General features: G+C 36.9%; 1 protein-coding gene across 4 annotated transcripts in view; it reads right to left on the bottom strand.

Moving 5' to 3' along the window:
• Positions 1-24,241, bottom strand: part of dnm1a (dynamin 1a) — a 54,485-nt gene that overhangs the window by 23,334 nt on the left and 6,910 nt on the right. For 3 of the 4 annotated variants that reach the window (XM_087790758.1, XM_087790760.1, XM_087790759.1), the window contains exons 2-15: positions 22,301-22,374; positions 21,573-21,722; positions 21,294-21,497; positions 20,226-20,324; positions 18,772-18,932; positions 18,558-18,700; positions 18,358-18,493; positions 16,165-16,232; positions 15,548-15,686; positions 9,615-9,701; positions 8,222-8,292; positions 8,109-8,160; positions 7,813-7,824; positions 4,237-4,350 (exon numbers count right to left, since the gene is read on the bottom strand). In XM_087790758.1, coding sequence (XP_087646884.1) covers positions 4,237-4,350; positions 7,813-7,824; positions 8,109-8,160; positions 8,222-8,292; positions 9,615-9,701; positions 15,548-15,686; positions 16,165-16,232; positions 18,358-18,493; positions 18,558-18,700; positions 18,772-18,932; positions 20,226-20,324; positions 21,294-21,497; positions 21,573-21,722; positions 22,301-22,374 — 1,510 coding nt within the window. The remainder of the gene's footprint in view (positions 1-4,236; positions 4,351-7,812; positions 7,825-8,108; positions 8,161-8,221; positions 8,293-9,614; positions 9,702-15,547; positions 15,687-16,164; positions 16,233-18,357; positions 18,494-18,557; positions 18,701-18,771; positions 18,933-20,225; positions 20,325-21,293; positions 21,498-21,572; positions 21,723-22,300; positions 22,375-24,241) is intronic. The other variant, XM_087790761.1, reaches the window with a different exon arrangement.

The raw sequence follows: 24,241 nt of genomic DNA, 5'->3' as shown, positions 1-24,241 counted from the left end.
CAGAAAACTGGTAGAATTAAAGTGTATTGTCTATTGAAAAGATTATATTAACAAAGAAGTTACAGTTATAGTGTAGTTACAGTGGAAACTCAAATATTAACAGTTCTTTTTTCTGCCTTTTCATGCTTGTAAATACTAATCAAACGAATAAAAAAGTGTGAATCTGTTTCTGAAATGTTGGCTTTCCCCCACAAAACTGAAAATATCTGAACCAAAAGAATGATGTTGAAGGAGAACCAAAGCACACAGCAAACCGCCAACATCTCCTTTCGACCCAAAACGTTCAATTACATCTTTCCCTGTCCAGAGCTTCCCGACCTCAAATGTCACGGTGAAATCCTGCCACGCCAAATTTAGAAAAAAAGAACACCAGCCTTTCATTGTCTATTTGCCTTTTTTTTTTTCTTCTGTGAGTCTATCTATAGCAGCTGGAGCTCTCAACCCTGAGGTGACATCATGTTGGGTTCTTTAAGCTTATCAACCCCCCCCCCCGCATGGTTTACTTTCAACTCTGTTGCAGTTTATCTTACATCCTGTGAGGTGTCAGCCTGCTGCGTTTTGTACCTTTAAAAAAAGAAACACACACACAAAAAGCAGAGAAACATTCACACGGTGCTCCCTCTCTCTCTCTCTCTCTCTCCCTCTCTCTCTCTCTCTCTCTCTCTCTCTCTCTCAGTAACATCCACAGGAATGAAAAACCACAAACCAGCCTGTTTCCATTTAGAGCGCTGCAACCATCATGATCCGCTTTGGAGGAACGTTCACAAGAGCACACACACACACACACTCACTCACACACACCTTGTCTCTGACATAAGTCTGGGCAGTACGTATTAAAGCTCCTGCTCCCATTCAACCCTCCCCCGGGATGTTTATAGCTGGGATCACCGGGCGAGTCTGGCATTGTGGAAGAAAGTCATTTAACATGAATGGAAAAATGGGAAATAAGAACAATTCATGACTGAAACTAAAACTGTTGCAATTATCAGCTAATATTTAAAGCAATTTAATTATGCAGCTTCTACATTCACTAACTATTTCTTTAGTTGTTTTCCTTAAGTATGTTTTTTTTCTTCTTTAAATACATATCAAAATAGAAGTATTAGAATATGAGTCAGATATGACAAATACCCAGAGTTACAAAATAGATTTAATGTCCTCAATATTCATTCAAATGCAACAAGAATTAGAATTAAGTAATTAAACTCATCTGGAAACTTTTGGAAACCAAAGTAAATTGATGCATTTATCGTAAATTTTCGTAAGTTTGTGTTTTGAGAAGGAAAAAAAGAGCATCTTAGGTGGTAAATATATACATACAGTAATATATACAGTTGAACCTCTGAAATACTTTTAGATCAAATTTTTCTATTTATAATTATTTAATTTAGACCTTTGACCAGAGTAACTCAACAGACTGTGTTGAACACCAACGTTTATTTTCATTAAAGCATTAAAAGCTTTGTTTATAGGTTCAAATGCAAAAGTTAATGAAAGAAACATAAAACACATTCTACTGTTATTAAGTCACCACAGAATCATCAGTCAAAACAATAGAACAAAATGTGTTTATATTTATTTTATTTATAATAAATCATTAAGGAAAAGAAAAGTCTAATGATTTAGACTTTTTTAACATTCATTTAATTGAATTAAACAATCTGATTATCACAGCCGGACATATGTTGAGCCGAGTAACAAAGAGCATTTCTAGTTCTGGGGCCTCCGAGATGAAATGATAGCTAGTCTATAAACTCAACGTCATGTGGGTCTTTTTATGTGCATTATATAACTGAATATGTTGCTTTTGAGTAGCTGGATTCAAAGAATGGGCATGTCATGTGGTAATACAGACCAGAAGGTTCCTTGTTTCAAACACACACACACACACACACACACACTAACCAAAACATCCTGGCAGCATCAGTTGGGTTGGGAGTTATTATTAGTGTCTAGGGCTGGTGTGAGAGCGTGTTGCCAGACGACAGCCAGGGTTTTCCCCGCGACCAAACGCGGCCAATAAAACCCATTTGAAAGACTTTCATGAAGCAAAAATGTGATTTAAAAAGTGAATTGAATTCTCCTAATCAAGTGTGTGTGTGTGTGTGTGTCCGCCCAGATGCACGTGTGAGTTCAAGCCCTCATGAGAACCAGGATCTCAGGTAGACGGCTGACTTGGACCCTGTTAAACGCCTGAATAGAAAACATAACGGAATATTTCTCTGTTTCTTTCTCTTTTTTTTCTTCATTTTTTTTTTTTCTTTGGGACCGCAGGGCCCTCGCTCTGGCACGCGGCTTAAACGCCATTACTGTGTGTTGACTTAAGATCTCCCTGGACCCTTGCTGCCCAGATCTTTAAATAAATACACAAAAAAAGAGAGGCAGAGGGGAAACACATGTGAGGAAGAGAGTCGAGCAGACAGACACGCCGATGACAAGGAGACGTTTTGAGGATGTGAAAGGTAAGAAGAAGAAAAAAAAAAAGGACGGAAGAGCGACGTGAACTTTTCTGCTTTGCTTTGAATTAGAGAGATTTTATCCAGCGATTGTGCAGCTTCACAATTTCAGGAGAGTTTATTAGAAGCAGCTTGTGTGTGTGTGTGTGTGTGTGTGTGTGTGTGTGTGTGTGTGTGTGTGTGTGTGTGTGTGTGTGTGTGTGTGTGTGTGTGTGTGTGTGTGTAATTAGGACCAGGGCAGAGTAGGGAACTCTGGTATGCACATGTGTGTACCAGGTTTAGCGTCTGACAGGCTGGGGGGTCCTCCCTATGCAACACACACACACACACACACACACACACACACATACATTATTATATCAGCGAAGAGTCGTGGAGACAATGAGACTCAACAACTCCGTGAACCTACACGAGTGAAGTCGCTCGGAATGGTTTTTCCTAGCGTTGAACCTCTGAGGATCTCATCAAAAAGTGCAGTTAAAATACTTGCAGGATGATGCAGGAACAGACCTGCTCAGCGGGACATGAGAGTGATTCGTCCAAGTGCGTTGAACAAGCCATTAAAAACGAAAAAAAACACAAGCGATGTTGGTGTGTATTTCGTGCGGCGGGTGACAAAACCGGGGTCCCCCATCTTGTGGCTCCTGTGGCTGTTTTCCAATGTTTTATAGAACCCCCCAAATGTAGATTAAGGGAAAGTTTTTGTGTATGAAACAAGAAATAGCTCAACCTACTTTGGATTTAATTATTAGATCGACCTCTATGTAGGCCTCTATTTGATTCAAAACACTTGTGTTGCCTGGCAACTACCGTATTCTTTGGACCATGAGGCGCACTTATAGTTAAATCCTTACATATTCTAAAAAAAAACAAAAAACAATTAGCCTCCTGTTGTGCCTTACAAAGGAAATCTACACAATGCAATGCTCCATAATATAACAGCAACACTGCAACAGTCAAAGTAAGTAAGTAAAGGTTATTTGCAAAGGCAGTAGTACAAAATACACCCCATAACCCAGTGCGCCTTATTGTTTGAAAAATACTTGCTGTTTTGGTCAAAATACTTTCTACCCCCATATTTTTATTTTACATAATCCAATATCTTTTTTTTTAGCATTTGAAATATCATTGACAGCAATTAGCTCGGTGGGACAGCAGGTGGCAGTAGAACTCGGAAATTCACTTGCGACACACGCAGAGTAAAAGACTGAAAACTGTATCTGATTATAATCTTAGTTTTGTCCCTTTGACCTTAACAACATCCCCTTAAATTTGTGTGGAAATGTGATTTCTGCTCACCTTCATGTCGACTAAGGGTTAGGATTATTTTCAGAGTAATCTGTTCCTTTTAAAAAAATATTGGCAGAAATGTTTGTTCATTTTAATGTAGCAACGGATCGTTTGTAGCAGATGCTAACAGGCTACATGGACAGGAAACTCTGGGTAAATATCGCGAGCTCTTCCAGTGGAGACTGTTATGTTTTCCAGACGTTACAGACGAGCAGTACGGAGGTATTTGGATGTTTTTAAGTGTCTTTTTGGAGGAGGATGAAGACGAAGACAACTGAGCTCTAGTCGCTACATTAAAATGAACAACATTTGTTGTCTATATCTCTTAAAAAGGAACAGATTACTCTGAAAATAATCCCAACTCTTAGTGATAGTTTTGGGTGAACTATTACTTTAAGTTATTTTGTTCAAACACAGACGATCTCCTTGGCAGAAGTAATAAAGTAACCAACATCAAGTACAAGTACACGTCACCATGTGACCGTCTTACCTCGTCATCCTTGTACCAGGACAGAGACTCGGCGGTGAGGACGAACCAGTACTCCTTCGCTCCTCCCTTCATGATGCCGATGTTGTTGATGGTCAGCCAGCCCTTCCTGATCACCTGCGAGACAAACACAAACGAACAAGTTCATATTGGAACCTGTGATAGAAAAACACCACCATTGTTTTTTGTACGTCATATATTTACACAAGTCTCTATTCATATCTGGGGACGTCTCTGTTTCTAGGGACACAATCCTTTCACTCGTTGTCTAAGTGTTCTCTGCCTAGTTGTAACATTCTCTCCACTTCACAGAGACTAACGACACATACAGTACCAGACGTAGGTTATTTACCTTATACCGATCGTTAGCTCCTCTCTCAGGCTGAATGGGGATGTGGAAACAACATTTTCAAAACTACGCATATCTCTTTTAAATCAAGGCCAAATACACATTCCTGGTTTTGCGACCGGCGCCGTCGTAGCTGGTTGCCGGGGTAACAGAACGGAGGACAAGCAGGACGGGGTTTCGGGGTTTTATAGGGGATGCTCTGTCGTTCAAGTCAATCTGCCATCAGACCATGCAGTGTTTTTCACCTCGAATCTGTTTGACTCTATATTTGGATTCACGTGGATTTATTGTTTTAATTATAGCTATGGAGAGCTATAATGAGGGTAGTTAGAAAATATAAATACGACGATATATTACAGTATTTTTGCATCAATATTCAACCAAATAATAAATATAAATAAAGATTTATTTTGGCTTTTAAATCACTTTTTTTAACCATAGTTATTTTATTATTTATATTTAAGATGAAGCAAAATAAAATAATTTAATTTTTTAAATAAAAATAACAGGCAAATATTCACAGCATTTATTTCCAGTTTGTGTTGCAATCAAACTAGATGGCAGCCGTAATCATTTCCCCAAAGTGCCAACGAAATCCTGTGAGATTTTGGAGATGACTGAGGACTAGAGGATACGGTCAACTTTAGCCACTTTTAATGTGTGGATAGGAATAGTTTGGGTTCGAAACGAAAGCACTAAGAACCTCATCGAGAGTCTTTTCATTTTTTTTAAATTTTGCAACGCTAGTGTTAAATACTACAAGTATATCCATGTTCCTACAGAATCGCAATATATCGTATTGCTGTTCCCGTATCCTGAAACTAGCAACTAGCATATGCTAGCATTGGACACAGATTAGATCGAGCTTTAGCCTTAATATTAAGCCTTAACAGTTCTATGGCTTTTATCACTCAGCTTCACAGCTGCATGAACCTGCAGTTGTTTGGAACTCTTTATTTAAACCGACACAAGAGAACGCAAGACATTCTCATGAATCAGAATAGAAAGTTGACTTTCTAGAAGTATTACCTTCAAATTTAGTATAAAAACAACAAGATAATAGACCTGAATTAATGATGATTTGTTTGAGAAAATACTCAAAATGACATTAATACAGAACAAAACAACTGAAAACTGAGCAGTAATGAACACAAGAGACTGTCAGGGATCTGTATACGTGACGAGGGATGGCGAGGAAATAGGGAGCAAAGAATCCTTGTGGGTGCAGTAGCACAAATACATCCGTCTCCACATGGGAAGTGACACTGGTTTGTTTACTGAATCCCCCGAACCTTTAACCCCAAACTGGGCTTTTATGTTGTGACAACTGTGAACTGTGGATGTTCATTCTCATCTATCTTTGACCTTTGACCTTCCGTCAGGGAAAATTCTGCATTTGGGGGATGACAATTGGAAAGAGAAGCTCATGTCTACTCAGAAAAAAAGCAACAATATGAGGCAAATTGACTAACATCTATGTTTGCTTTAACTAAAAAGCGCAGGTTATTTGTGGGGAGAACAAAACTAAAACTGCAAGTTTAACCCGAGACAAGAGGGATGGCAGGTTTGCGGTTGGAAAGAAACGACTTAATTAGGAAATAAAACTATAAATTCTATTTAACGCTGCTTGGGTTATGTAAATAACACCAATAATAGTCGTAAATTTAGCTGCTACATGATTATATTTCGATGTATTACTTCACACTCTGCTGGAATATATTTCATCAGGGCAGGATTCAGAGCTGACATAAACATCAGCCAAACATTTATCACAAAGACAAACCAACTAACCATTACTAGTGCAAATACAAGAGTTTAAGTGCAACAAAGACGAACAGATCTGCTCTCAGACACTTAGGGCCAGTTAAAAAAATATATAATCTTTACTTTAATGCTGTTTTTTTTTTAACAACCTGATCCAGATACACCGTGACAACATGACCAGTTCTTTAAAATGAACAACATAACACAATGTGGGCTAATATTATAATCCCACATTGTTTTACTATTAGCCTAATAGTAATGTACACATCAACAGGTTATTGATCATTTGGGAAAATATTTAACTGTTATAATGTTCATGGTTTTACATTGTTTTTTGTACAGGTTAATCTGTGATTGTTTTTGTTTTTAATACAGTACAGGCCTTTCCATAAAGTGAATCATAAGGTTGTCCAATATGGCTGTATCAACCTGATTTCTGAGTACACAACACGTGATCCCAAACTCCGGCAAAATGCTCACCTTTGAAGTAAAAAACATTTCAGGTGACTATATTTTGAATATCTTGAAAGAATGCCAAAAGTCTGCATAGCAGTCGTCAGAGAAAAAGATAGACACTTTGATAAAACTTGAACATAACACAAGTTATTTTAGACTTTTCTGTGAAGTACATAATTCCACATGTATTCGTTTATAGTTTTAATGCAGTCATTGAGAATCTATTTGGTAAATAATCATGAAAACTAAGAAAAAAACGTTGAGTTTCTTATTAAACTCTGGTGGTTTATTTCAAGGGTACACAATCGTTTTCATTTTATTCTTACTTTACTATACTGAAAGGATGAATTGGTAGCATATATTTACTTTTTCTACTTTATCAATGTGGTAGTTGAATAAATCAGGTGCAGAATATAAATACAAAGTATTAATACAAAATAATACAAATAGATTTTTTTTGACCAATTTGAAAGGTTGGCTACATTTCCTTCCCGAAATACACCAATCCTACCCAAATGTTTAAACAACACAAACTAAAGGTTTCAAGTTTAAAACTAGGATTGGATTACATGATCTAATCTGGTTTAAAACCTTTTCTTTCCTTTCTGACCTTGAGTTTAACTTTGAGATGGTGCGAAAAAAACTGTCATCTTGGGTTTGTCGTAACCTATTTATTATCTAGTGTATCTTATTAAGTGTTTCATGGCTAGTTAGTCTTCCAGGCTCTATATAATCCTGCGGTGCATATATAAAAATGATCGAGTGCACGAGTGTCAGTGAGGACGCAGGATGTTTCGAATGGCAAAAGGGAAGAAGCCAAGCATCCTCCACCACAGCCACCGGCCTTTTTCTGCCGCCATTAAGCTCATTCACGCACCACGACACAATAACGCATTTCCAATCATGAGTAATAACATCGCGACACGAGCGTCGAAACAGAAGCACAGACACATGCATATAATCTCTCTTTCTGTCGCTCGCACTCAAACGCAGCCGCACATGCTACTCACCATGATCTCATCCTGGAAGAGGCGAGAGGCCACAGAGAGGACAAGAGCGAGAAGAGAAACAGCAAAAACAGAAATCATTCAGAAGTAGAAAACAAATAAATTGGAGATACCAGTGGGAGACGATAAAGGAAAAAGATACATCAGGCTGTGGAAAAATACAGGAAAGTAATAAGATCTGAAACAAGTCAGGAAAGCATTTGGCAGGAGATTCTCAAGATAAGTTTTTTCCTGTCATATTGATTTTATTGGTTGCTTTTAAACTGAAAGGTCATGATTTCTGCGTTCAACAAAAGTACCTGATTGCCGGCCGTCTTCTTTTTGTTCATCTGGTTGATCCTCTGCTGAGCGCTGAACCACAAACAACGACAGGTCAGGGATGTTCACGAGCGAGACATGGATTTCAACTTACTTCGCAAATCCGATGAAATCCTCATGGTTGGTGTTCATGTACGACAACTCAATGTCGATCTGCAGCAGCACCTGCGAATTATCATTGATAGCAAAGTGATTGATGGGACCGTAGGTAGCAGTTCCAAAGCTCGCTCAGACAACACACACTTTAGGCTTTTCAATACTTTTCTATTGAGCATAACTTTCAATCTTGCTACTGTGAGTATTAACTACTATAGTTTGCCACTTTAATTTACTTTTTTCGTCTATGCTTGTTAACGGTTACACGGATATCAAATCACAACCGTTCAGACAAATAAATAAACATGTTCAAGGTTGTTTTTTCTCTCTCTCTCCGCCTCCATGTTTATTTCCTACCAATATATAAGTGCCTGCAAGAGTAGGAGACCTGAAGCTGCTGTTGACCAATCAGATGTGTCGGTTTTGGTCTTGTGATCTGGGATGTCAGATTGTAGTTTGAACGCTTTAAGACTTTGACATTGAAAACTCACTCAATATTTTTTAAACAATTATTAATGGATACGACAGATACCACAATTGTATTCGTAAATACGTTTTTATTGTACTTATACAGGGTTCTTCATAAATTACAAAAGAAATATATTCAGGAGCCTAGTCAAGTAATACTATGAGAATCGCGGAGTAATTCTTGAGCGAAGCTTTGTTGTTTATCAACATTTTGACGGATTTCTGAACGCCCTGTATCAGGTAAAATCGGTTCAAGGTCAATAAGTAAAACCAGAATATATTCCTAAGGCGCACTGTCGATTTTTTTAGGAAGAAAAAGATTCAAAGTGCGCAGTATAGTCCCAAAATACTGTAAATCAACTTCTGTAATTAATCTTTCTTATATATTGTATATACAAGAATAAATCTTTTTATCTATAAGAAGAGTCGGAAGAGATTAGAAAAACCCTCCGGTGGTTACCTAACGCAACTGCGAGAGAAAGATGTTATATCAGAGATGATAAATGTCCGTCTTGTACCCGGTTACACTACGGCTAGAAGCTTCGATTACAGAAAAAATGATAAACGTTACAAAGATACTTTTTTTAACCCCTCTTATCTCTTGACTTGAAGCAAATGTACTGAAGATGAACTAAGTATTAAACATGTATATCTGCTAACACTGTGCAATAATGCTAGACCTTCCAAAAGTGTTTTGTAACTATTTTAAAAGTAATAATAATAAAATGTGTAATTAATTTATAACAGTGATCATTTGAAATAAACTTGTTTAATCAGAATAAAACGGCAAAAAATACTAGCTGCATGACAGTGTTTAAGCTAGCATAGCATTGTAGCTAGCAAGCTAAACAAACAAACAACAACGGGAGCGATTGCATGTCAAAAATCATTTTTAAAAATAAAGATAAAGGTGTTTTTTTTACCTGCTCTTTAGTGCGAGTTTCTCTGTCCCTGATGTGCTGGGTGACAATTCTCTCCATCTCCTCCCTAAGCAAGGGGTACTGAGCCAGCTGTGAGCATAAAACACAGTAGGTAGGTAGCAAAAAGCCAAACACACATGCTAGTCCACTCACACACACCAGCACACCACAACATCACTCATCTCACAGAACCACAACACACACTTCCACTATCACAACGACAAAAAAAACTACAAAATCAGACATGTTATGTTTGGAAAGGTTTATCCCAGACTGGACTCTATCTCTGCCGCCCCCCCCCACGGTGAAGATTTCAAGATTTTAATGCGTAAAAACGCCTTCGTGCTGCCCGATGTGAAACACAATACAGCCGGGTAGAGTGAAGTCTGAGATATTACCGCACAAACACAGAAAAAAAAACAATGTTCCTGGCAAGAAAAGCTTCTTTTCCCCAACACACTGTGGGTCTTTTTTTCCATGAGCTCATTGCAAACCCACAAACACAGACATTGGTGGGCCTCCAATGTGACACAAAACACATTTGAAGGAGTGTGAGGAAAGGAGAGAAAAAAAAGATTGAATCAAAAAGGAAAATCCCATAAAGAAAAGAAAAAAAAAAAAGCGTTCTGTTTTCTTTCAAGTCACAATGCATCTTTCATGCTTGTCAGAAGGTTTTAAGAAAGAAAGTACCTGAAGGGACTCTTAAGATCTGTTGGTTTTGTATTTTTTAACTCGGCCAAACAAACTCTGGACGGTAATTTAGGGATTTCTCTTTTTGTTTAAATGAATATCCTCAACGGTTTTTACAAGTCAACTAAAGCTCAGAGCAAAATCGTTTGTATGAGACTCAACGGGCTCTATACCCAAGTCGTGCCAAGAGACCCGAATTTTTGTTAAAAACGGTTTATTTGTCTTTTATTTAATATTGCATTATTTAAAAACCTCAAGTATTTTACAGCTCATAATGCTGATGAGCCACACACACACACAAACACACACACACACACACACACACACACAAACACAGTTAAAGTCAAAGGCTGAGGGCCACATGACGCCGTAGACCAGGGGTGCTAAACTTTATTTTAGTAGTCTGGCTCCTGGACCGAACCGTCCTTTAAAGGAAGGAGTGTGACACAATCTTTCCATACACTGTTAATTAAAGTTGTTTTTTTGTCCTCCATCAAACACCTCTCGATTGAAATGGAAGTCTTAGTATAGTTGTTGGTATTTATAATGTCCTTCCCTTACTTTAAACACTGAGATATTTCTAGCCAGAAAGTCTATTAGGTTAGGGGTAGGGGTAAGGGTCAGTGTTAGTTAGGGTAAGGGCTAGGGTTTAGGTTAGGGTTAGCAAGGGTTAGGGCTAGAGTTAGGGGTTCGGGGTTCGGGATTCGGGGTTCGGGTTAAAGTTAGGGTTAAGGTTAGGGTTAGGGTTAGGGTTAGGGTCAGGGTCAGGGTCAGGGTTAGGGTCAGGTTTAGGGTTAGTCTCTCATGGAAGGTTGTATTCCTCAACCCAAATAAGGGAAGCAATACTTGAAAGCCTTTTGAAAAAAGTTATTTCCATTCAAATGATATCAGAAAAAACGTTGCTTTTTTACACCAGTGTCTGCTTATCTAAGCTACTCTACATTTATAAATATATACAGTATTTTAAAGAGAGAAAAGGAACACAGTGTCAGTGACAATTTTAGTTAAAATAGGCCTATCTGGCATACAGTCAAAATTAAAAAAAAAAAAAAAAACAGTTTTGAAAAACTCTTGCCGGCAACTAAAAACATCTGGACTGACAGTATTTGAGTTCAAGACTTAAAACCCCCTTGAAATGACAAAACTCGTTCTATAAAATCACATTTTCTGACCGTGTATGAATATTTTTAGCAAGGAGTTAAATCATCAGTAGAGTCCTTGCTTGTTACTTTTGGTGTGTAACAGAAAGATGCTTTGCGACTTGAATACGAACTTAAGAAATATTGTCTTTTAAAAAACAGCCAGGATTTTTGCACCGATCCATACTGTGATCAAGCGATGCATGCAGACGCTCACACACGCTTAGACTGACGTGCCATGTGGGAGGGAGGGAGGAAAGGGGGGAGGATGGAGGTGGAGACTGTACATGTGGAAGGAAACTTCAAACTGACCCCTTTGTGGATTTTCCCCCAAAAACACTGTATATTAAAATACAGTCACAACCAAAAACTGTAAAGAAAGTGTAACGTAGAGGAGAAATCCAAAGGAGGTCGCGCTCCAATCTAGCTTGAAACTCTTAAAGGGTTAGAGGATGAGAGGATGAGAGGATGGACAGAGGACGAAAGAATAGTCAAAGAAGTTGTAATGAAGAAAAAAAAAAAGATGCTTGCAATGCAAAGATTAGTCAGCATGTGTGCGTGTGTGTGTGTGTGTGTGTGTGTGTGTGTGTGTGTGTGTGTGTGAGGAACTACACATTCAGTCACTCCACTAAAAGAAAACCAAAGCGACAAAGACAAAAACTTAAATAGATATTTTAAAGACAACATGAGGTCAATTAACAAACAAAAAAAGAAGCTAAAACAGGCAAATAAAATGATAAAAATATTTACATTTTGTACTGAACTCATAGGTGTTTTATGTCATATTGTACTAAGGATAGACCGATGTTTGCTGGTAATCTGATGAAAGCTATAATAATACATATTGAAATAATTTTCATGAAATACAAATATTTATTCGTAATAATATATTTCAGTTATTATGATAATCATTTTAAATAAAGAGAGACTTTTCTTTTAATCAATGTGTTATCTGGGTCTTTATTTTGTAATTATCTAGTCAAAAGAACACGGAAATTTCCAGCCCTGGTGCTTTTATCTAAAGGTTGCCGGTAACACTGCGGCTGAAATACAGCATTAAAATCCATTCATTTACTTTCTAAAGACCCTTTTTTCTTGTATAAAACCATTTATCTGACACAATCTTGAATTTTTTTTATAAAATCTCAAGTTGAGGGTCCATTTTAGCTTATATTGCAACAAGAATAATCTAATAATCAATAAAATATGATAATAAACGATTCTCAAAAGGTTTTAAATCTCTGACTAGCACTTAATTGGTGCTGATTAAGCTTCATGAAGCATGTATTATAGGTCAGTAGGTGGCGCCGTCAGTTTTAAAATGATGTGATTTTTCATAAGCACAGTTGTTGAAAACAAAGGAAAATAGTGCAGAGACTGCCACCTAGTGGACTCTGAGAGTAATGAGACTGCTTCATGAAGCTTCATCAGACCATCACTACTACTAATAAAAACCAAAACATAATCTTTCAGGCTATTGCAGAGATTTTATTTTAAATAAGGAAAAAGACAAGTTTTTATTAGGAAATTAAGTAACCTAAGAGAAATAATTATGATTTTAAAAAGGAGTCTGTCACAGGTTAGTATTCAAAATTAGAAATGGAGTCCCACAGGGCTCTATCTTTGAGCTATTACTGTATTCATTTAGGCCAATTACATTTTACCTAGAATAAAATTGAATAAACAATCACTAATACAATCTATATACTGTATATAAGCGTATAGATCTAACATGGGTTGTACTTTATCGATCATCAATATATCTCACAACTCGTCTAATTATGTTTATTATCTTTAAATAAATCTTTCTCGAAAATTGTCCCCGACAAATGTTGTCTATCCAGCAGCCGGTCTATCCCGATCGGAGCGTCCTACAGATACGATAAATGAAATAAAAATAAAAAACGAAAAAAAGAGGGTCTTATCAGTTATCTATGGTTTTACCTTTTGACTACACTTTTGAATGGTGAAGGTGAGCTCGCTCACCACCATATCTATACACTTCAGTGTGGGCGACTTCAGCTTTTGGATCTGCTTTTTCACTATAGCCTCAAAGGCCAGGTCAGGGGTGAACAAACCCGTCCTGTGGGAGTGGGCGGGCGGGCGGGCGGCGCGGGACACAGGGTAACACAAGAATAAACCAGAGTAGACAAAATAATAAGAATTCAAATTAAAATAAGAAAATGTGGAGTCAAAATGTGAAATAAATAATGGTAAAAAGGAAAGATGAGTAAAAGGAATGGTTGAAAAAAAAGAGGACGAGGTGACGATAAAACCGTCATGAAAAAGAAGAAACAGATTTGAGATGGAAAAAGACAAGGAGAGGGTGTGAGGGTCCGGAGGGTAAACAGCACAGAAGGAAGAAAAATGCAAGTGAGACATTTGGATTCCCCGGAAGCCATTCTAATGCAGGACAGCGCTGGAGCCTCCCTCCATCCAGTCGGGGAGCCAGGAGATGGACGGAGGCCCCAACCTGGACCAGACAAAACCACTTGAAGCCACGAACGGAGAGACTGCAGCAGCGCACGCCTTCAACCCCAGAAGACCCTCGTCTCAGATTCGTGTGAACCTCCACCTCCAGCTCTTGGTGTCTCACCAGACACTGTCAATATAATCCCAGATAACTGTTTCTTCTTCTGTGGTTCTGGTTGTAACCATGGTGCCCGACTGCAGTCTCACGCACAAAGTCTGGAAGCGGAACTTTTTTTTCCTACATGGCTGCCCGTGGACGTATGATTGGATTTGATGTGTTTGTACAGTTGGGATTATGAACCAGGGCAGGGTTTTCTTTCCAGTTCTTTTACTGAATATTTTTGAAAAATCTAATTTATAATTTTTGGTTTAATGTTTAGAAAGATTCTTGTTTGGTTTTACTTTGATTTTGAAACGTTTTCTCAATTTTATTTGTTACTTTTTACTTTAGAAATCCATAGTTACTATGTAATCAAAAACCATAAAACGAAGGCTGCTAAACATCATGTCACGAGTACAAATGGCTCATGTGCGGAAAGATTGAGATGTTTTTATTCTACGTATAAAAACATGATACACACACAGAAATATACATGACCTTCATGGTCAAAAAATCTAATATATGAATTCACTCTTTTATTTCCCTTTACTTTCTTTACTTAGCAAGTTTGTATTGTATTGTATAGGCTTCAAAAATACATGTACGTGTATTGTATATTTAATTTATAGTTTCATTTATTTAAAAAAAAACACATAGTACGTATTTTGATGAATAAGCAAATACAAAACAGCAATTTGCGTATTAATCAAAGTACTTTGTATTATATATTTAATATATTTCTATTCGTTTTTTATGTTGTTTTTTAAGACTTAACAAAAATGATAATTATTTGATATATTTTATTTTCATTTATAATGTATTTTCTTTAAAAATAATAATAATAAAATAAATAAATACTTTTTAATAAATTGTATTATTATTATTTTCATGCCAAATCTCCTGTTCAATGTTTATTTCTTGATCAATCAATAATAGATCGATCTATAATTGATCGAGGGGCCTAAAGTGGTTGTCTTAAGGCCTAAAGAGTTGTAGGTTCAATTTCAGACAAGGTCGTGTCAATGAGCTAATCTCTGACTGCTCCTGGCACGCTGCGTTGCGGCCTACTCCCACCAGTGTATGATTGTGATGTATAATAATTTGTTTAATAAGAAATGGTCCATAAATAATTCCATTCTAAAAGATTATTTGATATCACAGTAAACAAGAACACTCAGTAAATATGTTTTTGGTTCATTTTAAATGAGAAGTTAGTTTGATTTTACGTAAATTAAATGTTCTGGCCACAGAAAAAGGTCTCATGTTCTCCGCAGGGCAGCCATATATCGACAAGCGTTCAGCTTCCATACCAGTTCAGCACATCTTTCTAACACGGCCACTTCAGCCAAAAACCGATCCGATACAGCAGGCAGCACCGCCGCGACCCGCTCCAGCACTGAGAGCCGGAGCGGGCCGCTCGGTTCTGGAGAAGGGAGAGTGAACAGCAGGGGGGGCACTTTGCGGATGAAGGGGGATTTTTGAAAAACGAATAAAAAACAAAAAGTGCTATCCACCATTTACTTGTTTTCTGTTACCTTTCTGGTACAATTCCTAACAGTATTGACTAGCTCAGAAATGACCATGTCCACACATTTGGTGCACGGCTCTTTAATCTTCCCAATCTGCCTCTTCACAATGGTCTCAAAGGCCATGTCCGGGGTGAAGAGGCCAGTTCTGCTCGTGGCGGACAGAACCAGCCACAGGCAGTAAACAAAGAAGGACGGTGGAGAGACATAAAAGAGGGAGGAAGGTTGAGAGAAGAGAGTTAATTTGGAAGAAGCAGCTTCCATCCAAGAGTTATTTTCCTCACGACAACAGAACAAAAGGACCAGGGATGGGATGAGAACACACTGAGAAAATCTGTCCTATTTAAAGTCTGGCAGACAGAGAGTCTGACATGAAACATAAATGGAGGATTTTTTTTTTTTTAAGACACAGAAGCGACACGGACGAGACGAACAGACAAATGTATATATATCGTGCAGTTAGTCGTCGCCTATCTGATCCCAAATCTGCCGCCGCTAACAGTGAGCCTGGATCACACACTTGTGATGAGATAGGTCGCGTCAGTTAAGTGCAGACGCAGAGGTCGATGGGGGGGGGGGAGGCTGAAGGGGGAGGAAGGGGTGAGGAAGTCAGAGGACGAACGTGCCTGATGCCGTGGATGTTCTTGATGGCGTAGCTGATCTCCTTGCGCAGCTCTTTCTCGTTAAACTCCATCTGGAACACAGAGAGAAGAATCCAGCGTGAAGCTCCGCGACTCTTGATATGAGATGGAAACGTAAGCATCGAACATCTGCCGCGTGTTTCCTCGGCACTGCTTCTTATCTTCCACAGTGTTGCCTCCGCCTTTGCTCGCCGACGCTTGTTGTACGAGTCGTTTACATTCATTTTAATTTACCAAACACATTATTATTAATGAATCATACTTGCTAACTAATCTTTTACCAAGTGTTTCTTTTCATTCTCATTATTTGATTTCTAGCACCGGCATCTTTGTAATTACAATTTATTAAGAATATTGTTATTCTATGCATTTATTTTTAGAATTTAGAATATGTTTTCCATTTGATTATTAATCATTTTTCGCATTTTCTTTTTTACATTTAGTGGACTTTAAATATTGAGTGAATATTTTTTTTATAATTATTATTATATTTAAGATTCATATTTTTCATTTGCTTCAGAAACATTAATGAAGTATTTCATTTTAAAGGTAACAAACATTTGCAAACACCTTGTATACACATAATTATGATATAATTTAGGGATGCTTGATTATTATTTTTTATTAATTGAAAAAAATGCATAAACAATAATTCATAACACGTGTCCTGAATTGAGTAAAATTTAATGAAACTATTCTTAACTGTTAATAAATTATAACAGTATGTAATTATTTAAATTATATGATTTTTATTTACTTTTACCAAGTATATATATATATATATATATATATAGTAAGTAAGTAAGTAATGGTTATTTGTAAAGTGAGTTTTAAGGATCGGGAAAATGTGAGTTCTCCTACTAGAGCGGGTCAGAATTCTCACTGCAGAGTTTTGTATTAACTGCAGGCGAGACACATCCTTCTTGTTTACACACAAAAATAAACTGTTACATATATATATATATACTGTATATATATAGTTATAATATAATATAAATAATATCCAATAATAAAGGTGAATCATCATTTATGTGGGTTTATTATATGACACATGTTCTCTCTCCATAGGAAAGGCTTCACTGTGACTCATCTGCACAGAAGCCTCTATAATAACTCAGAGGTCACTCATCATATTAACCCTCCGCTGCAGGAGAGATGAAGTGGTGATGATGTCAGAGCGACAGAGGAGAACGAGGGACGTAAATGGAAGGACGAGGTGAAGGTCGTGTGAAGACACAGGGAAGGTCTGAGAATCAAGGACAGGTTATTTAAGATGATGTGAAACACGCGTGTGCTCACATGTGACCATGACTTGACGTGTGGTGCTTTCTTTTATCTCTTTATCTCTTTCTTCAATTCCTCTTTTTCTACCCTTTTTCCCCATTCACTTGACCTTTGACCTTCATTCATCTACTCACATTTAGAAACTTCATTCAACTTTAAAAATACCTTTGTCTACTTACTACTACTAATACTACTACTTCTACTTCTTCTACTCGGTACAACTACTTCTACTACTTATTCTACTTCTACTACTACTACTTATTCTACTTCTACTTCTCCTACTTATAATTCTACTACTTCTACTACTACTTATACTTCAACTACTAATTCTTATTCCTATACTTCTACTACTAATTGTTCTACTACTTATTCTACTTCTACTACTACTTATAATTCTACTACTCCTACTACTAATGCTTCTTCTTCTACTTATTCTACTTCTACTTCTTCTACTTATAATTCTACTACTTCTACTACTACTTATACTTCAACTACTAATTCTTATTCCTATACTTATACTACTAATTGTTCTACTACTTCTACTACTTCTTCTACTCCGAATACTACTTCTACTGCTACTAAAAACTCCACTAATTCTACTACTTCTTTTACTTCCAATATTACTACTTATTCTACTTCTACTACAAATTCTCCTTTTTTCTTCCTTTTCTTATATTTTCTTCTTTTCAACCTTTTTCACTTTATTTAAACGTTTAATCTACTTAAATACTAATTTAATACTTTCAGCAGAGTCAGCAGTAACAGTGCATTTTCTTCTGTAAATGCAAATTTTCTAGTTTTTCAAACATTTCTTCCTGATATAATTGTGTTTAAATTATGTTTCTACTCTTCTTCCCAAGTGTGAGTGTTTCACCTGCTCTTACAGAACCTCACCTTCACCAGTTCGAAGGGGAAGCGCTCGTGGAAGATGCGGTTGATCTTGGCTCCCCCCGAGAGCTCGGCCGTGTCGATCTGGTCTCCGGATCCTTCTATGCATTTGTCGAAGTCCACGGAGAACTGCTGCACCATCCTGGAGACACACACTGGTCAGAGACTTTTGAGGTCACGGTGCGGCGTCTCTTGGGGTCACTCACTGCAGCAGAGCTTTGGTCTTGCGTGAAGGATCGTCAGGCCTGAAGTTCTTGTACTCCTCCACCTCCTTCTCGATGGACAGAAGCTGACTCTGCAGCTTGGAGCGCAGGGCCGGCAGCGTGTCCCGGATGTGGTTGGTCAGTTGCTGGGGTCAAAGCCAAAAGGTCATGAACGCACCACGAGAAATACAAACCTTTCTGGAGCTCCTCCGCTCACCTGGTTGAGGACCTTCTGCAGGTACGGCGTGCCCATGCGATCGGCCAGGTGTCTGTAGGCGGGATGGGAGAGGAAGAACTTCCGCTCGGCTGCCATGGCGGCTTGGATGTCCTTCTTTCCGTCGATGTCCTTCTGACTCCTGTTCACCACGCCGACGTAGCCTGGACACCAAAACAACTCTCACATCCAAGTCTTTTGCAACGTCCAGGAATGTCGTCCAGCGAGACTGGAATGAATTTAAGTCTTGCGGTCGCAGTGGTGACGAGACTGGGAGACGCTGAGCTCTTCAAAAGGACACAAGATTCTCTACATGTGCAATAAGTTGAAGCAGTTAAACTGTGGTCAGACTCTCAAATCTAATACTACCATCTCCATATCCCCCATGATGCAGCAGTTCCGTGCCAGCCCTGTTTCTCCACATGTTGTTAAAATAAAAAAACATCGCCCTAAAATTCTAAAAAGTTCATGACCCACGATAAAAATGTAAAAAAAATGTATTATCAAGAAGCCAAGAAATCTTGAAAATAAATCACTGAAATATAAATTGATGGTCAAACAGGATATTTAAGGATAACATTTACTCTAATTATTGTTATTTAGATGTTTTTCTCACAAGTTAAAGTTAAAAAATATATATATATAAATACAAATTATGAAAAAAATAAGAAGAATCACTATTTCGGAGGAGTTTCAAATAAGTTTGCTTGTTTTCCCATTAAATATTTATTGTTTAAATAAGTAAATTATACATTTATAAATGTAAATTACAAATGTACATCCTCTATCTTTATGCACTAACTAAATAAAAGCCTGTCAACATTTTTCAAGCACATTTTTTATCTTCTTTTTTGTCAAAATGTACATTTTGACTTTATATAAAAAACACATTTCATTTTGTAACATAAACCCATGAATCTAATTAAAATACTACCAAGTTTCAAGGCTAACGCAGATCTTTTCCTGCACTTTATGTTTTTAAACTTCTGATTATTTTTGCATTACGATCCTGCTTGTGTGTTTTAAACTTTTAAAGACTCATCTTAGAGCTCGCTAAGAAAACTTGTGTGTGATCTGTCTTGAAAATAAAAATAATAATAAAGAAATAATGTCTGTATTTCTAATCAGAGATGATCTGAGTTGAGCTCAAGCAGATCTAGTTTCAGCTCCAGTTAAAACATCTCAAGCAGCTCCTCAATAAAAAAGCAGCTTCATGCTCCATAACTAGTGCAACTCTGGCTTGTAAATGAACATCCAGGGCTTGAGATGGAAAGAAAGGGAGGGATGGTGATAAAAAAAGACCTGGAAAATATTCAAAAGTACTTCTCTACTAAGCGGAAAAGAAAAGTACTGCGTCAGCACATTTGCTCGAGGACACAGTCCAGAGAATTCTATAGAATCTCCGTGTCTGTGATTCAACGTTTGACCACCAGAGGGAGACAGTGTTGGGTTCTCACCCCTCCTGAGAGGAAGCAGCTTGTTCTCCAGAATATCTTTGGCGTCCGTTCCTTCGTCCATCAGGTCCAGCTTGGTGATCACACCGATGGTCCTCATCCCTGAGATGAAAACACACGTGCAAAAGTTATTTCATTTATTCTATTTCATTTATTAAGACATTGCTGCTACATCCACAATCAGTCGGTGTAATTACCAATATATTAAATGAGTATTAGGGGCTTTAAATCACTTTGAAATAAAATAAACACTAAATAAATGAAAAAAAAAAGTTTTTAAATAACAAACTCGAGGCCTGGTATAAACACCATTAGTGATTTTTAAATACTTGAGTATCATAGAGCAGCAAAATAAATAATAATAAATACATTAAAATAAATAAACAACAACAGTAGAAAATAAATACATATTAACAACAAAAACAACTATACAATATAAATACATAGTAATAAATACAACATTAGAAAATAAGTAAATAATTATAAATATAACAATATAAAATAAACAATATTAAATAAAAAACCACAGAGTATAAATAAATAATAACAAATACAACTATAGTAAATACGTAATAAAAAATACAACAACCACAACTTCAACTGAATATTAATATTAATAATAAAAAATGTGAACCAAACTATAGAAAATAAATAAATGAATAGATAATCATGAATATAACCACAACATCTACAGAAATGTAATAACAACAATATTAATTTAAAAAAAAAGGTTGAATAAATAATAATACATTTAACAACAACAGCTTTAGAGAATAAATAAATAAAAAACTTTTATAATATTCTCAGCAGCCCAGTCTGCGTTTACTAAAACTTACCTTCAACATTTTACTAAGTTACATTTAAACCTCAAATGTATTGCTATGATGTTGATAATGGTTTTGTTGAGGATTAATTTGTCATTTTTTGTGTTACATTGTTGTGTTTTTAGTGATTCATTTCCTGGTTCGTATTGGATTTGAATGGATGAAGGTTTGTAGAATGCAGACACTACATTATAAAAGACTTATTTATATGTATGTTTCTCATATTAACAGAGATTCGAAGACTCACCCTGGGGGTCGACCTCTTTGGCGATCTTCAGGGCATCAGAGTTGGCCAGGTCAGAGTTGGCGGGGGAGACGGCGAGCATCAGGCAGTTCTCTTTGGTCACGAACTGACAAAGCATTTCTCGTATTTGAGCCTCGATGTCGGCGGGCTGGTCGCCCACCGGCACCTTGGTCATCCCCGGCAGGTCCACCAGGGTCAGGTTCAGCACTGTGGAGGAAGCAGGAGGAGACTGTCAGCAGAACAACTCATTCTGGATTTAAAAGAAAACAAGAAGCTGTTTACCGTTAGGGGAGTAAACCCGCAGGTTGATGGGAACTGGGGAAATTCCCTTGTTCGCGCCTGTGATTCGATCGGTTTCTGCCTCAATCTCTTGCCTCACTTCGTCAAAGTCTGTGAATTTTTTGCCTTTGCAGTGAAGAAACTCAGCATGTTCTGTTGATCAGAGGGAATGTTTGTCAGAACAAACCTGTGGCACCGATGAAAACAACATGAAAACATTTTTAATAATTAATTTGAAATGTTTAAACTATTATTATTATTATTATTATTATTATTTACTTTCATTCAATTCTAATTTGAAAATATAATATAAAAACTATCATTTTAATAAAATTTTTCAATGTGTTTATTTTATCTAAACAATATATTCTCTCTTTAAAATAAATTCTGTGCATATTTATGATCTAGAAACTGTATTTAACATAGAACATATTATGTTTGCTCATTTTTGTAATTAAATATTATTTACTTACTCAGCCTTTTTAAATTTTGGTGTGACATCCTATTATGGCAGTTAAGTTTAGGTACATTATAAAATGATTTTTATTATTAAGCAAAATAAAAGTGCAATCATATATTATTAACATGCAATTGAAAGTATATATACGTGTATATATATATATACTTTCAATTATATATATATTAAGATTTGGATTAATTCTGAGTTTACATATTTGAAATAGCTTGTTAAAAACCCAGATAACCAGTAAAACTAGAACTAGTTTAAGTACCTGTGGGACAGTTCATCAGCTGCAGAACCAGAGGACGACGGGTCACGATGCCAGAGCCACGAGGAAGAAAGTCCCTGAAAAAGACCAACAAAAATAAACACCATTTTTCAAAATCAATTAGTTGAAAGTAGCCTTTTATTCAATTAAAACAAAAATAATCCTGTGATAATTCAAAGTGTAAAAGCTTAAACAGTGTGACTCACACACTCCCTTGTGAGTCAGTGATGACAAAAATGTCAGCATGAAAACACTTTTGTGCGTCGGTTAGTGTTTGTGTTTAGCAGAGAAGAAACAACAAATCCTCGCACACCAGATGTTATCGACCAAATACCCCTTTGACAGACCATATTAGAGCCTAAAATGCTTCTTAAGTTTCACGCAATAAGGAATATTGTTGTATTTTTATTCTAGTGTTTCTCTCAGTCAGGAGATTAAATTAATTGTATAAGAAAAACCTACAAAACGTGATTAATCTGTTTAATCCCAACATTACTATTAATCCTATTACACAATGAAACTGAATAGCACGAGATTCAACCTCAACCGGATTTAAAGTCCAGATGATAAGATATTTCTGATGTTAAACTATGATAGTTACCAGTTCAACCATACTATATACTGTATAGTGATACTGTTGTAACAAGTTTATATTTGTAGTATTGTCGAGTACTTGACTCTAGTGTTGCTGAACTTACAGACCACATGACTCTTGACGAAGTCGAAACTACTTTCATTTGTTTTGAGACCAAAATATGTCCAAACATCAGCTTTAAAAGCTGCTGAAGTCAATTGTATCCTCTCGTCCTCAGTCATCACATGGTTTTGCAGGACTTTTATTGTCCCTCTAGTGGCGGAGGATGTAATAACTAGCTCTCATTATTTGAAACCCAAATATGTCCAAACATCAAATTTAAAAGCTGCTGTAGATCACTGTATCCTCTCGTCCTCAGTCATCCCGCAACATTTTTTTTGCTGCGGGGAATGTAATAACTGCTGTCATCTTGTGTCTGGAAGTTTAATTTCAACACAAAAAAGAACAAATGCCGCACATTTTTGTGTTTTAATTGTAAATAAAAAATGTGTATTAGTTTATTTTAAACACACGTTCTTATAATTTGAAAACCAAAGAAAGAAGATCAAATAAAGTTGATTTTAATAGTCCAAGACAAATAGCTAGAAAGACTTTCATTCAAGATGCGAAGACTCATATACGTTTGAGATCTTTGACAGTTTAACTACACAAAAGGAAGCTCGTTATTCGTCCATCTGCCGCGTTCACTAACGGCCTCCGTGTGACTCGTCTTCCTTCCACGGGAGCGAACAGATGGTTATAGGTGGAGATCTTCCTCCCCCATCACTCATCATCACCGTCAGTGTAAAGTCACTCGCTGAGGAGGAACCAGCTCCTCGTAACTCTTGCTGTTGAAGGGGGGAGAGAGTGTTCCTCCCCCGCTGGAGTCTCTCGAGAGTCACTCGACCAGCAGGTGCTGATAGTGCAGCGGAGGTGACTTGGCTTTTCATTACATTATTAAAATACAAGGGGAAATCCTGCTATTATCTGAGTCTGAAACAATAATAAGAAGTAATAACAATTGAGATTATATTCGTCCTCTAGATGAAGGTGATGTAGGTCACGGGGTCAGACTGGACTGGAGTCACAGCTGAGCGGCAGTAGATTTACATTATTGATTTCAATTCAGATCAAGAAAGGACGACATCAATCGAGGGTTTATGGGACTTATGTCATATTAATGTTGCTGAAGGATTAAGGTCCATGTTAAAACATTTGAGTCTGAAATTAGTGAAACTCAGATGGAGGATCAGCCAGGCCATTTAAAATAAATAAAAAAACACTTATTTTTATTTACACTTTTTAGATATTTACTAAACATTCATAGCATAGCATAGTTTATTATTATACTTTATTATAGTATAGTATAG

This window comes from Callionymus lyra, chromosome 5, assembly GCF_982586985.1.
Source record: "Callionymus lyra chromosome 5, fCalLyr1.hap1.1, whole genome shotgun sequence".
Taxonomy (NCBI): domain Eukaryota; kingdom Metazoa; phylum Chordata; class Actinopteri; order Syngnathiformes; family Callionymidae; genus Callionymus; species Callionymus lyra.
Note: the sequence above shows the minus strand (reverse complement) of the source record. Positions and strands in the feature narration are given on the sequence as shown.